Source organism: the organism of the source record quoted next, unplaced genomic scaffold, assembly GCF_019419815.1.
Source record: "Pyrus x bretschneideri cultivar Hongxiangsu unplaced genomic scaffold, Pyrus_bretschneideri_v1 Contig71, whole genome shotgun sequence".
Taxonomy (NCBI): Eukaryota; Viridiplantae; Streptophyta; class Magnoliopsida; order Rosales; family Rosaceae; genus Pyrus; species Pyrus x bretschneideri.
In genome coordinates, this window is record NW_025999811.1 from 212,593 (window position 1) to 230,080 (window position 17,488).

At 37.3% G+C, this 17,488-nt stretch overlaps 1 protein-coding gene across 2 annotated transcripts; it reads left to right on the forward strand.

Annotated features, from left to right (window-relative positions):
- Window positions 1-7,427: 7,427 nt before the first annotated feature.
- Window positions 7,428-16,741, forward strand: LOC103933551. Of its 2 annotated transcripts, none has more exons than XM_018644069.2 (5): window positions 7,428-7,877; window positions 13,739-14,145; window positions 14,305-14,888; window positions 15,606-16,121; window positions 16,252-16,741. In XM_018644069.2, exons 2-5 carry the CDS (start codon window positions 13,857-13,859, stop codon window positions 16,384-16,386), a joined length of 1,524 nt encoding a protein of 507 aa, XP_018499585.1. In that variant the 5' UTR covers window positions 7,428-7,877; window positions 13,739-13,856; the 3' UTR covers window positions 16,387-16,741. The 2 variants fall into 2 exon arrangements, with proteins under 2 accessions (XP_018499585.1, XP_018499586.1); XM_018644070.2 differs by having other exon boundaries at window positions 7,431-7,877; window positions 13,739-14,100.
- Window positions 16,742-17,488: the final 747 nt, after the last annotated feature.

The window sequence follows — 17,488 nt, forward strand, 5'->3', positions numbered from 1 at the left end:
TCCTTTTTTGTGTTTTGGCATTATAATTCTTTTTTGGTAGTTTGCTCAATCGTAGACACAGTGAACTGGTTCCTCGGTGTGTAGTACTATAGAGCTTGTGTTATAGTCTAGGCCGACTTAAGCAAAACTTAGCATTTGTGGATTCTCCTGGTGGGCAGGGCTTTCCTCTTTAGCCCACCGCATCTTGAATTCAAATCATCCCCTCTTGTGGAAACATTGCATGTATTAAGATAAAATAAATCACAAGGGATATTGTTGAGATTGAAATGTGTGTGAGACAGTATCAAACTCCCTTTCCCTCCACATGTTCTCTGTAGTTTAGCTCACTTCACGAGTTATCGCCATAGTTCTAGGAATTTTGGAAGCGAATATCATTGGGACAACTCAATATACCGTAGTTATCCTAATTGACCTGCCAGACCAAGTGTTGGGGACCTTTTGATCAAGTAGAATTGAACATTGAGACGCTTAACTCACCTGGTTTGTTTCCGGTAATAGACCCTGAGATACCTTCAAAGAAAAGCATGTTTTCAGAGATATTCCAGATAAATGAGCAACTTTTTTAGTGATGAGTGATGAGTGATTATAACAACAAATTGTAACTTGCTTGAGTGATGAGTGGTGTAGGAATTAAAAGCCTACTAATTTGGCGTGAGAGATATATCATTGATGGTTGCTCGTTTTAAAGTGGCTAATTAGGATTTCTAATGGGGATAATTTTGAAGGGTAAGGGAGGCTTATTGCAAAGGTTAGAATGAAGGAAAGGCTAGAGCTCATGAATTAGGGTTTTCCATTTCTTAGAGATTGCTTGCTCTACTTACTCCATCCCCTTATTCAAGCGTGTTGAAGGCTTCAATTTATAGATGCGGGAATTCCTCAAAATCTTCCTGGAGAATTCTTGGGCTTTCTCTCTTCTTCTTGTTGTGTTCTTTTCCATTGTTGTAGCTACATCATGTCTCATTGGGTTAGTATTGTAAGAGTCAATTGCCTCGTGAAAGCTAGGCTGAACATTCTGCTAAGAATCCCTTCTTTCCTGCACCTAGTCCCACAACAAAGCTCCATTTTTTGCCACGCTCATTCTCTGTTTTCTTCTTCATTTCTTGCGCGAGCTTAAAATGCTTAGGTTCTTCCAACGCGTTAAAACTAGGTGCATGGCTCAAGGTCGGACTTGGTCAACGCATTAATCTAGGCGAATTGGATTTTTAAATCTTATTAGTTTTGAAGTGTTTTAGCCTTTTAGTAACGTTGCAAAGGAATGAACAGAGAATTATCCCCTACAACATTTCCACGTGAAACTAAAGTTGTGGGCCTATTTTTTTGTGTTCTCAAGTAGCCCAAAAGATCCACAAACTTGAATTCCACATAGGCCCATTGAACTTTTGTAATCGTCCACACCATAACTCACTCGACAAGCCTCGTTATGTGGCTCAGGCCCACTTAAGCATGTTAGGTGAAGAGTGGCTTGGCGTAATTGGAATTAAAATGTTAATGTATTAATATTGTAAACTTGTTTAGATATAGCCTAGCATGATTAATACGCGGGGGTTTGTATGGGCTTAGTGTGAATTTTCTGAATATCCGAATTACGAATTATTATTTCTTTTGACGCATTATGATCGTAAATTTTCTAAATATCCGAATATAACTAAGCTATAAATTTAGTTTCAAAAAAAAAAAACAAAACAAAAAAAAAATCAAACAAAAAAAAGCTTTAAACTTTTGTTGGGCCCTACCACCCAGAAGTACACGGAGGCTAGAAGGCTTAGAAGGTTCGTAACAAGTGAAGGTCTTCCACAATGATTATTTGAGAATATTATTTACTTAGGAATTGTTATTAGCATTTCAAAAATCTCATTTTATATTCTAAACTTTCTATATTATGAAAGAAAAATACACTTGTGAGGAGTGTAGAATGATATTTTTAGAGTGTCAATAACACTTCCCTTTAGTTATGGGTTTTTATTACAAATGATTTCTGAAATTGACCTTCACCATTAAAATGGTCCCTAAAATTGATTATCAATCAATATAATCCATGAAAATAGGTATCGCAGATTAATGTGGTTATTTCGTCACAATTCTGTTAAAAAAATTTGTTAATTGCTGATGTGGCACATAAATAGGCCCCATAAGTCATCTTTTTCTCACAAATGGTACTTGAAATTGACCCATGACATCAAAATGGTTCCTAAAATTGAAAATTGATCAATGTCGTCCCTTAGGTAAGTGTCTCAAATCAATGCAATTATTCCGTCACAATTATGTCAAAAATTTTGTTATGTGCTAATGTGACACATAAATGGATCACACAAGTCTAATTAAATTTAAAAAAAAATTACAAATAGGCTTAATGATTTAATAGTTAATAAAAAAATTGTCAACCAAAAAACCCAATTCTGCAATCACATCACATCCGATCCCAATCCACTTTTCTATACCTCATTCACGCTCTATTTTCTAAAAAAGAAATCTCAATACACCCATCTTTACACACTTCGACACCCTTCACCAAATTGAATCTGGATCGAGATCACCTTTGGTGACGGATTGCCCCATTGGCAACGACTTCTGGGACATTACCATTAATATTTAGGCGATCAACATCCTTACAATCTTAATCTTGGAGAGCTTATTCGGCGCTTCCCTGGTGGTCTGGTGATACAAAGAATGACGAGGTATGCCTTGAGATAATGAGGTTATAACCGAGGTGCATCTATTGTTGGTTGAAAACTATTTTCACACCCCCTCTTAGGCCTTGGTTAAGCCTTATGCCTTTGAGAATTTATGGAAGGGAGCTATTTTCGGAGTAGGCCTTACTATAAGAAAAAAAAAATTCCATTATGCAAAAATGTATTTCGACAACTTTTTTAATTAATTATTAAACCCACATTAACTCATAACAAATTTCTTACAGAATTGTGGTGAAATGGTCATATTGATTTGGACACCTATTTTCAAGGACTATATTGATTGATTTTCAATTTCAAGGACCATATTGATGGTGTGGGTTAATTTTAGGAACCATTTGTGATAAAAACTCGTAAATCTTGTGGGACCCATTTATGTGCCACATCAGCACTTAACAGAACTTTTAACATAAGTGTGACAGAAAGATCATATTGATTTGCAACACCTATTTTCAGAGACTACATTGATTGATTTTTAATTTCAGGAACCATCTTGATGGTGAGGATCAATTTTAGGGACCATTTGTGATAAAAATCCTTTCCTTGATTTACATTGGTATTAGGTCATCTCCAACCGAAGGGTCCAGAGGGCCAGAGGGCCGAAAATAGCCCGAAAATCGTCTCTAACCGAGGGCTAGGGCAGAGAGCTATGAAATCTGAGAAGGCCCCACAAAATCGGAGAGGGCTAAAGGGTTGGCTATTTTTTTTTTTTTTTTTTTTTGCTTATGTTGGATTTCCTTTTGGTTATAACCAACATGAATTGTCACATCTCGCCTCGGGACGGACCACTTCTCGGCCCCGCTACACCACCGTCGCACAATATTGTCCGCTTTGGGCCCCGACCACGCCCTCACGGTTTTGTTTCTGGGAACTCACATGAGAACTTCCCGATGGGTCACCTATCCTGGGAGTGCTCTCGTACGCTACTCGCTTAACTTCGGAGTTCCCATGGAACCCAAAGCTAGTGAGCTCCCAAAAGGCCTCGTGCTAGGTAAGGATGTGAATATACATTTAAGGATCACTCCCCTGGACGATTTGGGATGTCACATGAATACATTGTATTACTAATATAAATGTATTACTGTCGGTTATAACTGACAGTAATACATTTATACTAAATAATACAAATGTATTCCTGTCAGTTAATTCTTTGAATATTTTTTTTAACAGTTTTATTATTATTTTTTATTTACAAAAATTTTCCTATAACTTCTATTTTTCATATTTTTTTTTAAATTCTATTTTTTTCCTATAACTTTTATTTTACAAATTTGTTTCATATATTTTTTAAAATTTCATTTTTTCCTATAACTTCTATTTCACAAAATTTGTTTCATTTTATTTTAAATTCTATTTTTTTTCCTATAACTTCTATTTCACAAAATTTGACACACCCCGACCAAGATTAGGGCATGCTGGCCGTCATGTGGAAGTGACGTAACCATGTGCACAGTGCGGAAGCTAATAAAATAATAATAAAAGTACGAATAAATAAAAACCAGTTTTACACAAAGTAATAACATACATGTGCAAGCGTAAGTGTGAAAACAAAGTTCAGAGTACGACGACCTAATGCAATCCGGAAGAAACAACACTACATAAACACACCCGAAGGTGGTCCTACACTGGTGATAATCTGTCAGGTATGCTGGGGAAAAATCCTCTGGGGAGCCACCAAGAATGCTAACCAATTAGAACCTAGAGGGGCGCAAAACAAAAGCGTGAGTGGGCAAAACAAAGCTTTTCAAAAACCAATTTAAAAAAACAAGATTCTAACCCCTCGCCGTAAAACCTGTATACTTCCCAGAAAATATAATACATATATAAGTCATGCTCAGAAATATGCCATGCCAAATGTCTCTAAATAGAATGCAAGTGCTCAGGAATATCAAATCAATGCCATGTAAGCTGTCAGTCGGAGTCATCTAACGTGACCTGTACGGCTGAATCTAGAGCTCAAATCTCTATCTCACTAACTGTACCTGCACATGAGTCGGAACCACCTAAAGTGGTCTGTATGACAGGACTGGGTGTATAATAAGTACGCTCAAGTGCTACGATCACGTGAAGGCTGGGCGACGAATCGCGGGTCACCTACGAGTCGGAACCACCTAAATGGTCTGTACGACAGGACTGTGCACCTAACTTGGATTCAAGATGAGCATGTGGTGCGGGAGGTGAACATCACGTGAAAGATTGTGCTCAACTCTGAGCGGGAGCACTAACACCGGGGGTGCAGGTTATGAGCTCTTTATGCATCTCAAACCACTACTGAATATAAGCATAAACTATGCTCACCTGGCACTTACCTGTGCGCCCGCAGCACCAACGTACATACATATATATATATAGGTAACTAACAATGCATAAACAAACGGCAAACATAATGCATGGCATAAAAACGTATAAACGTTTCAATTCATTTTCTGGGAAGTATATAGGTATATACGGAAAACCAAAAGCCCACTCACTGGTATGTAGAAGGGTCGTAACCCCCATGCCTCGAGTGATCGCGCTCGTCCTCGGGATAGGTCTCACCTATATGCGAAACAACTATAAAAACGTTAATTTTAAAACACATAACCAACCTTATGAAATAACTTCTCATACAATGCTCAAATGGGGTGTATGAATACACCAACGTGATCTACTCAACCTCAGGAACATCCCCATATTTTCAGAAAAAATTTTCACCGCCGCACGCGCCCCCACGCGTTGGCCAAGGCACGGCCACACGCGCCGGCCATGCGCAGGCACGTGCCTGGCACACTGACGGCGTCAGTTAACGCCGTCAGGAGTATTCCGTTAACTTTAAAGGATTCCGTTAACGCCGTTAGGAATATTCCGTCCAAACTGACGGAATCTTCCGTCATCTTCTCCGGCGAAGCTCCGGCGCCGTCGCTGGCGTCGGAAAATCGGGGAAAATTCAAAACTTCGTATCTTCTTCGTTTTTCAACCAAATTTCACAAAATTGGTACCAAAATGAAGCTTACAACAAGAGGAACAAATGCATGCCACTTTCAAGCACTAAAATCCACGGAATCTCGCCGGGAAAACACCACCAACTCCGGCCAAGCTCGAAACCCACGATCCCGACATCCAAAACCTTCAAAGGAACCACCCCGAGCCTTCTAAGGACCTCACCAAGCTTCCTATAAGCTTGAAATTCCTAAAAACACAAGAATTAACATGTGCATGAACAATGATCAAATCGGGGTATCCTGAGTTCGACGTGAAAACGAAGGTATCCTTACCTGAAATGGGTATGGTTGAACTCTTACGGACCTCACAAGCATGAATATGTACTTTGTTTCCTCGATCTGTGGAGGTTTGGAGGGTTTTGAGGTGTGTCCGTACAAATAGGGATAGAAATGGGAGAGAGAAAGGGCTCGGGACAGGGATGCAGGGCAGGGAAAAGGGTGAGGGGGTGTGGGAGAGTGTGTGTGTGGTCCAAAACCTGCCAAGAAAATCCAAAAACAACCACACAACGAAACAACCATGCTAAGGGCAAAATCGTCATTTCACCCCTACAGTTCGAAAATCCGGAACGGGCTGTCACAAAATTTGTTTCATATTTTTTTTAATTTTATTTTTTTCTATAACCTCCTAAGCCACTATACAACTATAATTAAATTAAGTAACATGAAACAACATTAAACAATATTAATAACATTAACCAACATAAATATTATACAACATAAAAAAAAAACATTTAACAACAAGAAACTTAAACAACATTTAAGTTGTAGTTTTTAAATAATAAATTATGTTTGGCTCTATAGCCATTTGACCCTTGGTTGGAGACGATTTTTTGTGACAGGGCTAAAACGAGCTCTCTGGCCCTCTGGCCCTTGGTTGGAGACGGAGGCAAATATGACCTTGTACTATTCATTAAAATATTAATATCTTGAAGGGCCAGATGGCTAAAACTAGCCCTCTGGCCAGCCCTCGGTTGGAGATAGCCTTAGAGCCCTATTTGGCTTGTTAATTTGCCAATTCGGTGTCTATACCTTTTGCGCATGGCATTTTAATTTTTTGAGAAATGCTAAAAAGATTCTCTAAAAAATGGGACACTTTACTACTTAATATTTTTGATACAATGTTTTATAAAATTAGCGTGGAAATTGAGTTAAACTATTAGGTGGTAGATGGTTTATAGAGAGTGTCACTTTGAGAGAGTTTCCCAAGCATTTCTCTAATTTTCTACGTACGTGGAAATAAAAATATATTTATGAAAACTGTGTAATTAATGCTTGGAGTGTCAATAACAACACTAAAATGAAAAATGATGACAATATTGTCAAATTGTGAAATCCCATTCTTGGATTTCACTATTGTAATTTACGTATTTTTTATTCTCAGAATTTTATATCATTTTCGTGAATTTAAATTAATTTTAGGTTTTAATTACTTAATTACGAAGTTTGAATTTTTGAAAATAATTATTTAAATCTGTAGACTTTCGGGGGTCACTCTTAATGTTTTCGAATTGAGTTCAACCCCAAGAGCGCACAGGCGAATGTCGTTCGTGAATCGGAATGAGAAAAAAGACGTTACGGATGTTAGAAGTTTCTTAAATAAAATAGAAATTTAATATTTTTAGGGATTCCATTAATTTGGAAAGGGGCGAATACAAGGAATTAAAAAAAAAAGAAAAAAAGAAATGAAGATTAGAAGCTGCCAGATGGCAGCAAGAGAGAGAGTATTTTAATTTTCTTGTCGTGGGGTTCGGGGGACAGACACTTATTTCCTGAACCCTCGAGAACTCTCTCACTCGAAGTCCATCCCTCTCTTTCATTCCTCATACGACACGGACAAGGCTGACAAGGAGTCGAAGCCGCGTTATCCGGCAAACCCAAATCACAAAACTATCATTCATAATTTCCATCTCGCCACGAACTCCCCTGTTGTGCTTAATTTTGAAAAAAATGAAATTTAGATAACGAATCGAGAAGCTCCAACGAAGTCCGGCTTTTCGGACGAGTTTCTACAAGTTTCCGGCGAAGCATGTGTATTTTGGTAGAGGAACGAAGAACAGAATGTCCAGACATTGCAAACAGAAGCAACATCCCTGTCTACTCAATTGACTCTCATGCTGCGAGATACAAATGGGCAAACAGGAACAATGACTGAAGCTGTGCTTGCAAGCAATGGAGCAACGAGTTCACTTGCAAGATGAAACAAGAAAAGGTACATACTTTAATTTTATTGTATTTTTTGTAGTATTTGGCTAAAAGAGGAAGAATTAAGCATGATATAGGTAAGTTAACGCATTGAAATAGAAGTTAAATATGATTCCTATATAGTTTGGAATTGCCCTGAAATTGTAAATTAGATTAAACGAGTATGCGTTTTAAATCGCAAGAAACTTATTCATTTTGCAGAGAGAAACTATGTTTCAAGTAGTCTACTTTGGCTTTTGATTTCTATGTCCTTGTGAGCTCCTTTTGATCTAATATTGTGTGTTTTGAAAATAGACATGTCCGTGATCAAAACCCATCTGATTTCACTCAATTCTGTTGAATTTTGATTGATCAAAATCATGTCCAAAGTTGAGTCACAGGGCTGCCAGACAACAGCAAGTTCTGTATTTCCAGTTTTGGGACTCCATTTTATAGTTAGCATAACTTTCAATTTAGGGCTCCGTTATCTACCAATATTATATGATTTTAAAGTACACAAAACAAGCCTCCAAAAAAAAAAACCATCTAAGTTGATACCATTTGGTTCAGGTTTAAGCGTTCATTATGAGCTTAAACTTGGTTGATCAAAGCAGTTTTGTGCAACTTTTGTAGAGAGAACGAGTGTTATTTCTACATTATTCAATTCTTATCCGAGTTTTTCTTTAAATTACTTTGCTTTATACTAGTGTCGTTAATTGAAGTATATGTTGTACTAAAATAATGTTTATGTTGCATGTTAAACAAAAGGATATACGATATTACTTCGGCTACTAATTGATTAGTTTCAAGTGCAAGAAAGGATTAGGGAACAAACTACTTCACCTTTAGTCAAACTGTAGCTTGCACATATGGTTAAACAATCCAAATTTCTTTATTATTCTAATGACTGATTATAGGTTGTTATTTACAGAATTAATATGGTTTATGGTTCAGAAAAGTAGGAAGTAGTAATTAGAGGGAAACCCGATGTCTCTTTCTATTTTGATTCATTGCTTTATATATATACAACATGATATGTGATTTGTATAATAGGGATTTACAGTAAGAATTATATGCCTATTGGTTTTTATGTATAGAGGCCGATATAGAGAAGGCTGTATATGGTATTTGCTTATCATTTAATTAATTTCAAAAGATAGCATACTTATATTTGACTTTTACATGTTCCATGTTTTCTAAAGTTGTACTCGTACAAATGTTATGTCGTGACCATGTTGTTATTTACATATTGTTAGGTTAGGTGGAGTCGATAGTGTATATCTGTGAAATTGAGATTCATGATGAACTGATGTATGGTATAGAATGTATGATGTGAATGCACCATGTAGCGTGGTACATGGATGGTCCTGCTTGGTATATCCACGAAGGGGGACCGTACGTATTACAGGGGTGATCATGCCTGGTATATTTGCGATGGTGATCACCGCCTGCACGAATAGACTATGCTTATGGTTCTGCTTGGTGTATCCGTAATGGGGGACCATATGCATTCTAGAAGCGATCATGCTTGGTATATCCGCAATGGGGGACTGTTAGGGGTGATCATGCTTGGTATATCCGCGATGGGTGATCACTACCTACGTTATTAGACTATGCATATTGTGCTGCTTGGTATATCCGTGATAGGGGATCATACGCATTCTAGGAGTGATCATGCTTGGTATATCTGCGATGGGTGATCACTACCTAGAGTTAGGATGTGGTCCTACTTGGGATATCCGCGATGGGGGGCCATACGTATTACAGGAATGATCATGCTTGGTATATCCGTGATGGGTGATCACTGTCTGCACACATTATGCCTATGGTTCTACTTGGTATATCCGTAATGGGGGACCATACGCATACCAAAGGTGATGAGGAGTAGTAGTACTTGAAACATTTCAGTAGGTGCCATATTTTAGTTGGATTCCATTGAGTGGTTCGGAATTCTTACTCTTGCTCATTTTCATAAGTTAATCTGGAACCCTAGATTTGAGTGAATGTGGATTAACCACACTAGATCTTGTGAATATAAATGAAATTTACCATGTTATTACTTATAATCCAAGTAGGGAATTATGTAGAGTTCTTTAATTAAATTCATGAAATGATATGTTATTTCATTGATTGATTAACGTAGTCAGACGTTAATATCGTGCATCTTTGATTCTTGGGATTGATTAATTGGAGTAATTGTGGAATGATGTTGGATATAATTGTTTTTACTATGATTAGATTTGTTGACCAATGTGGATAGAGAATAATATTGTGCTTCGTTGGTTTTTTTGAGATGTTGCATGCTATAAATTGCGGTATTATGTTGAAACATAGTGATTTATACGATGGATGAAATGGAAATCTTGGTTATCATGTGGGTTTGTTGTGTAGCTTTGAATCTAGTAATTCATGCTTGTCAAGTCCCAATAATTGATTGAGGGATGTTATGCCTTCCTATTAGAACGCACTGGGATAAATGTCTGAGTTTAGTGAATGGTGAATTACCAGTGGCTTGATCCCTTCGTAGGGTATGTAGGCAGTATAACACTAAGGGTAAATGTAGCCATGAAATAAAAGAAAATGAATGCGTGATTAAAGCAATAATTGTGTTTTGGTCTTGTCTCGGAGGTGAGACATGATAGATAAACAGTAATGTGGTGATGTTGCGTGCAGATCTTGGTCGTATGTCGGAATCGGGACGTGATACAAATACCCTAGTTGGTGCTAATATAAGAACCACTTATGCCGTATTTGTTAACTATTTCATGTTTTGTTTTTGGTTTTCATAATTTTTTTTTTTTGTAAGAGATGAGGAATATATATAGCGGAATAGAGGGCTGAAGAAAGAGTGGATAAAGGATTATTGGAAAGATGTAAAAGAAATGCATAATAAAGACTAGTTTTAGTTGCTTTCAATTTCAAGATTTTGTTTTTGTTCATTTTCTCACATCACGCTTTTTATCCCTCCTTTGTCCCAATTATTTTTCCTCATATCAGACACAAAAGATGAAGCCAAAAATAAAAAATAAATTGTTATCAAAAGGGTTATACTAGAGAAGTTGGGGCCAAAATGTGTGGTTTGTTGTTGATTCAAGAGAAGTTGAAGCTCCATGGTGACTAGTTTTGGTTCATATGGTGCAGTTGTGACTTCCACATCAATATAGGAATGGATCTTATACTGGTATGTTCTCACAAAGGACTAGACGGTTAACTAGAAATAAGAGATCAATTGATATAATTTTACAACTAATGCGAGAAAATTGAAACTTCTTGACAGATTTAGAGAATCTTGCCAAACGTAAAGGGTATAAATGTAGTTAGTCCAAAAATATTATGCTAAAGTATGAAATTAGAAAGGTCTCATTGCCCTCTCGAGTCGTATTAGGCCTTAATTTGTTTTGGGACTGACTCTTTCTCTCTCTCTCCATCACCCTTCTTCATCCCTCTTTTTTTTTTCTTTTCTACAGTCTCAAATAATAAAAAAAAGTAGAATCAAAACTAAAAAACAAAATTGTTATCAAACGCAATCTTTGAACTTTTGTATCACTATCAGATTTTCATGGGCATGTACTCGTATGTATAAAATTAGGAGTAAGAAAATGACCTAATATGGTGGCAAAAGCAAGTTGCAAAGAAGATGATCAGTTAGAGAACACAATTGATTGAGGAGTAAGTAGGCATATATGAGCCAAACTTATCTGTGGGTGTGTATGTGTATATATAAATATATCATTTGATCAAATCTGTATCCACCACCTAACATTACCTGTTCCTTAATAACTCAAATAATTCATATATATGGTCCTTTCATTCATGACAGGATAATGGATATATATATATATATATATATTAGTTTTGGTAATGCATTCTGGTGAGTGGTTTCTCTGGTGCTTGTGAAATGTTGAAGCTCGATCGGATTGCAGGCAGCCAGGCATGTTCTCAGGATTAAATGCGTAGGCATATTACATAATCTGTCTGGTCTTGTATTAAACTAAGACCATCTCACTAATCCAAATGTAGGGTAGGCATATTACATAATCTGTCTGGTCTTGTATTAAACTAAGACCATCTCACTAATCCAAATGTAGGGTGTGGTTGGAAGTCACTTTAAAATGATTAAAAATCTTTTTGATGAAAGTATTTTCTGCAAAAAAAAAAAAAAAAAAAAAAAACACATAATTGGTGTTTCTCTCAAATTGCACCTCAAATGCTTTTGAAATTCGAAAACACTCTCACCGAAAATATGTTTAATCATTTTAAAAGTACGTAAAAAAAACGTTTGTAATAAAAAATAATATATTCATATAGTGTTTGTCCTTATCTAGATGGGATAATGATTACGATTAAGTGTGGGAAGATGCACTAGGCTCGAAGGAGCCCGTAAACAAACTCATTTAGGAGTCTCAAGTTGAATTGAATTTGTAAAGTTAGTAGCTAGCTAGTGCCATGTATAATAACATCATCAACAGGTGGACTACTTTGACTGCTAGATATTATGTTCGTCCACTATTTCTACAAACACGCCCATACTCATTATCTTTTTTAACTTTTTATCATCGATTGGTATGACGTGACAAACGATAATATACGATTAGTTTTTTAAGTTCAAATAAAATTCAAGTTGGCCCAAAAAATAGGCAAAATGAATTAAACAGTTAAGATTTGATTCTCCTGTAAATGGTTGAAAAGGTCAAAAAGGAGAATATCATTTTACATTCCAGGCAAAAAATTTAGGTTTCATAAATCTGATAAAGATCTGTGACCATCCCAACTTTCATTACGAAAGTGATAAATTACAAGAAGAACCAGTGCTCATTAATGGACAATTGCCACCCTTCACCACAAAAATAAACGATAAAAAATTAGAAAAGGCAAATGAATATGAATAAAAAGAGATTTAGGTTGTAAAACCTTATTTGCGACAACCATGTATTTACATGCAACGAGTTTGATACAAAAATGGCATACAGATCTACATACGTCGTTGTTCTATTAAAACGAGGAACATGTAAAAGTGTTCTTGAGTCGTTCTTCTCGGTCTTTATTATCTTGGAGCTCTTGATTTTTTGTTCTATGTGCGAATTTTCTAGTTATGAACCGGGCGGAACAGGAACCGACCGAGAACCCGAACTGCTTGACTTCCTGACCCCTTTTAAGTCGTCCTTTCTTTCCAGACTAGTTCGGCTCATGCGTCTTTTACACCATAAAAGGTCCCACTTGTGACCGACTATAGTATCCCCTCCAGCGAATCGATTGTTGCTTCTTGTTGGAGTCACGCTATTTTTTTTTTTTTTTTTTTTTTTTTGAATGGAAGTTGGAGTCACGCTATTAAATTCAAAACTAAAGCAATAATATTGAAAATAAGAAAAAGAAAAGGTCAAGGTTTTAGAGAAATGGATAATTTGATCACTTATTAGCTCGACTTTCATCCTAAAAGATCTGGTGTAATTTACTAAATATATGCTAGCAAATTTCTTAATTTTGTGTTGTAATTTGTTTTATCAATTGGGATTTTTGATAGAAATAACAAGTCTGATTTGATTATTTAGCAATATGAGAAAAGATAATGCTATTTACATATTTATTTTAATCTTTCATGTACTTTTGTTAATTTTTCTCAATTTTTTGGATTTGATAGATTAAAAAAAATGTGTAGAAAATAAAAATAAGTGTAAATAGTATTATTGTATATAAAATGGGTGTAAATAGTATTATCGTATGAAAAGAACTCGGTTTAGCTTGAGAGAGACAGAGGGTCCACAAAAGACCTTTGTTGCTTTAGGTGAAACGTAAAAGAACAGAGTCTATACTTTTATAACTTTTAACAGATTAATAATAATCCGATTAACAAACACATATTCGGCGATTTAATTAGTTAAATATTTTCAGAATAAAAAAAATAGAGGGAGGAACTGGCCAACATCCGCACTTCACCAGCATTCCCAAAATATCGTAGATATATAAGTTGCACCATCTTGCTCTTTCTCTGAGAACAGAAGAGAGAGCCATGAAGAAGGATCAGAATCAGATGATGCACGTTTCATTGTTATTGTCACATCTGATTCTTCTGCTGCTCATTGATGGTGCTTTTGCTTCTGGGAAAAGTGATTATGTCTCAGCAGTTGGAGACCCAGGAATGAGGAGGGATGAGCTGAGAGTGGCCTTGGAAGCTTGGAACTTCTGCAATGAAGTTGGAGAAGAAGCACCTGATATGGGCAGTCCCAGAGCTGCTGATTGCTTTAATCTCACAAGTAAGCACAACCACCATAAATCAACAAAGAAACTGACGAAAAATAGTGGGTTTTTTTTTTTTGTTTTTTTTGTTTCACTTCTCAATTTGCTTCAATCATTTATTTATTTGCTCACCATTTGTTTGATAAATGCTCCAATTTCTTGTCAATTTTTGTCACTGTATAATTCTTAATTAATTCTGATGATTAATCTGTTTATCTTAGGTACTTCCTTAAAACACGGAGTGAGCGAAAAAGACAACTTGCTTGGGGTGGGGACTCCATTCCCAGGGATAAGCCCGGGGGCTTTGAACAATGTGGACCTTTATGCAGTGGAGAAGGAGCTGTATCTGGGTTCTCTGTGTCAAGTCCAAGACTCTCCAAAACCGTGGCATTTCTGGATGATTATGCTCAAAAATGGAAACTTTGACACAATGGCTGGGCTGTGCCCTTCCAATGGGAAAAAGACACCGCCTTTTAGCGATCCCGGAAGGTTCCCTTGCTTTGGGAAGGGCTGTATGAATCAACCCACTGTGGTCCACCAGAGGACTCTGCTAGATGGTAATACCACAATGAGAGGAAGTTTCAATGGGACTTATGATCTGGGATCCAACCCCAGCGATGGGCTCGATTCGATATCTTTCTACGAGGTGGAATGGAAGAAGAAACTTGGTGTTGGAAGCTGGGAGTTCAGGCACATGCTCAAGACTTCAAAGAAGTATCCATGGCTGATGCTCTACCTCAGAGCTGATGCAACCCAAGGATATTCTGGTGGCTATCACTATGATACAAGAGGAATGCTCAAAATTGTAAGTAGAATAATCGATTCATCCCAATACAATTTCAAGCACTCGAATCCAATTACGTTGCTTACACTCTTAATTGCGTGCACACAGTTTAGTCTTATTGCTTGTCTTGGTGATAAGAAAATATGTAATGTAGTGATTAGCAAACAGGGCATATGCCTTCCTTGTTTCATACGACAAATAACAAAGCAACAATTAACAAGACAAGGACATAATTGGACGGCTAAGAATCCGTTAAGCTAACTGGATTTTTCTGGTGTTAATTTATTCAGCTGAGGATTTTTATGAATAATTAATCTTGTATCTGTCTCTGTCCATTTTGCATGAAACGATTAATTATTCAATCCTGTTAGATGGCATTTCATACCAAATCATGGTCAACGGTGTTAGAAACTTCATACTCTGGACCTTTTTCAATTGTTAGTGGTACTATTAGGCCAACCCTCGAGTTGTTCATCTAGTGAAGGTCACAAGGCCACTGATTTAAGCGGTCTAACTATGAATTTTCGCCTAAAGCCGCAATTAATTAGAGATGAATAACTTGTGTCCAATTATAAGCATTATCATCTTTGTTTGAGCTGGATCTGCGTATGAACGTTCATCTTTGTTTTAGTTGGATCTGCCCGTGTTTTCTAATATAATTGCTTCTAGATTATTTTAGAAGAGATGGATTATAAGTCTATTTAATCGGTTAACTTACAATTCAAAGTCAATTTTCAGCTTCCAGAGTCACCTAATTTTAAAGTCAGGCTGACTTTGGACATCAAACAAGGAGGAGGACCCAAGAGCCAGTTCTATCTCATTGACATTGGTAGCTGTTGGAAGAACAACGGCAAACCCTGTGACGGGGATGTGCTCACGGACGTGACCAGATACACGGAGATGATCATAAACCCGGAAACTCCTGCTTGGTGCAGCCCCACAGGTTTAGGCAATTGCCCGCCGTACCATATCACTCCAAACGACAGAAAAATTTATAGAAACGACACTGCCAACTTCCCATATGGGGCTTATCATTACTACTGTGCTCCGGGAAATGCTAAACATTTAGAGAAACCTGTAAGCGTATGTGATCCTTACAGTAATCCCCAGGCACAAGAGATAGTTCAGTTGCTCCCTCACCCCATCTGGGCCGAGTACGGGTATCCAACCAAACAAGGGCAGGGTTGGATTGGGGATGCTAGAACTTGGGAGCTTGATGTTGGTGGCCTATCCAGTAGACTCCACTACTACCAGGTAATTTTCGCTAATTAATTGAACTAAACTTTGTTTAATTTACGGCATGTTTGGTAACTATTTCGTGTTTAGTTAAAACTATTTGTGTACTTCATGCGATTGATATTCATTTTTTGTTTCTGATTTGTAGGATCCTGGCACCACTCCTGCTAGAAGGATATGGGGATCAATTGATGTTGGTACAGAAATTTTTGTTAGTGACAAAGATGAAGTGGCAGAGTGGACTCTAAGCGACTTCGACGTTATTTATACACCCCCAAAATAATTTATAACTCCAGATCCATACCAGCATTTTTCTCCAACCATTTTCATCATTTCAATTGTTCATCCTAAATATGTTTAGAGCTAGGTGTTGTAGGGTTTAGACCGATTGAACGAAGAGAAATGTGTTCCAGGATTTATAAGGGTGATGGGAATAGGAAAGCCAAAACAAGCCCGTAAGGGTGGGCTTTGCTTCCCCACCAATCCCCGGCCCTCCCTGTACTCCTGTTTGCCTTCAACTTGAAGTCATTGTGAACATTCATCAATTCTTCTCAATATCACAAGGAGATCATCAAATTCTGCCTCCAAATGTGAGTGTATTTTTATAGTGTAAGCCCAATAAAGTTGTGAAATTACGAGCTTCGGGTATTTGGGCATAAGCCCTTAATCACTTGAGCAACAAGTCTACTGCAAAACCATTTGTTAATGCCTCTAGTTGACCTCAAGTTATTAAATTATCGTCTTCATAACACCAAAGGGATGTTGACAAACAGAAATGAGTATTTCAAGTCAATTACGTATTATCATATTTTTTTCATCACATTGCATTTAGTAGTGGATTTGAAATACTAACAAAATGGCATGAAAGTCCTCTCCTACTTTGAGTTGCTTGGTTGCGGTTGGCCATTGAAGTTGGCACTGTACAACGCAATGGGAAAAGCAAATTGCAGAAGACTTTGGTAGGGTGTCGTCTCCATTTGAAGCAAGAACCACCCACCACTCTGCTTTGCAACAAACCAAACCAATCTTTGACAAAATTGGTCCAATCAAATGACTCGGATTTACACCACCATGTGCCATGTGGGGTTGGTGGTGGGAAACGCGCGAGCGCCCAAAGTTTGATGTGGAAACGAGGCTTTTTGAGTCACGGGATCGTCTGACGCTGACCATCCATCTGCATCTGTTGTGTTGGTTAACACTTGGCCTTCATGTCTCGCACCTTTCACGGCATATTCACGAGAGCCCTGAAACGCTTAACAACAAATTCCATTAAACATCTCCAATGACGTTGCTAGAATTAAATAACTAAAATTGTACTTTGCCAACTTATGTGTGGCAGCTTACTCACTCGTATGTTTGCAAATATGAGTTTGGTCAAGTGGTCC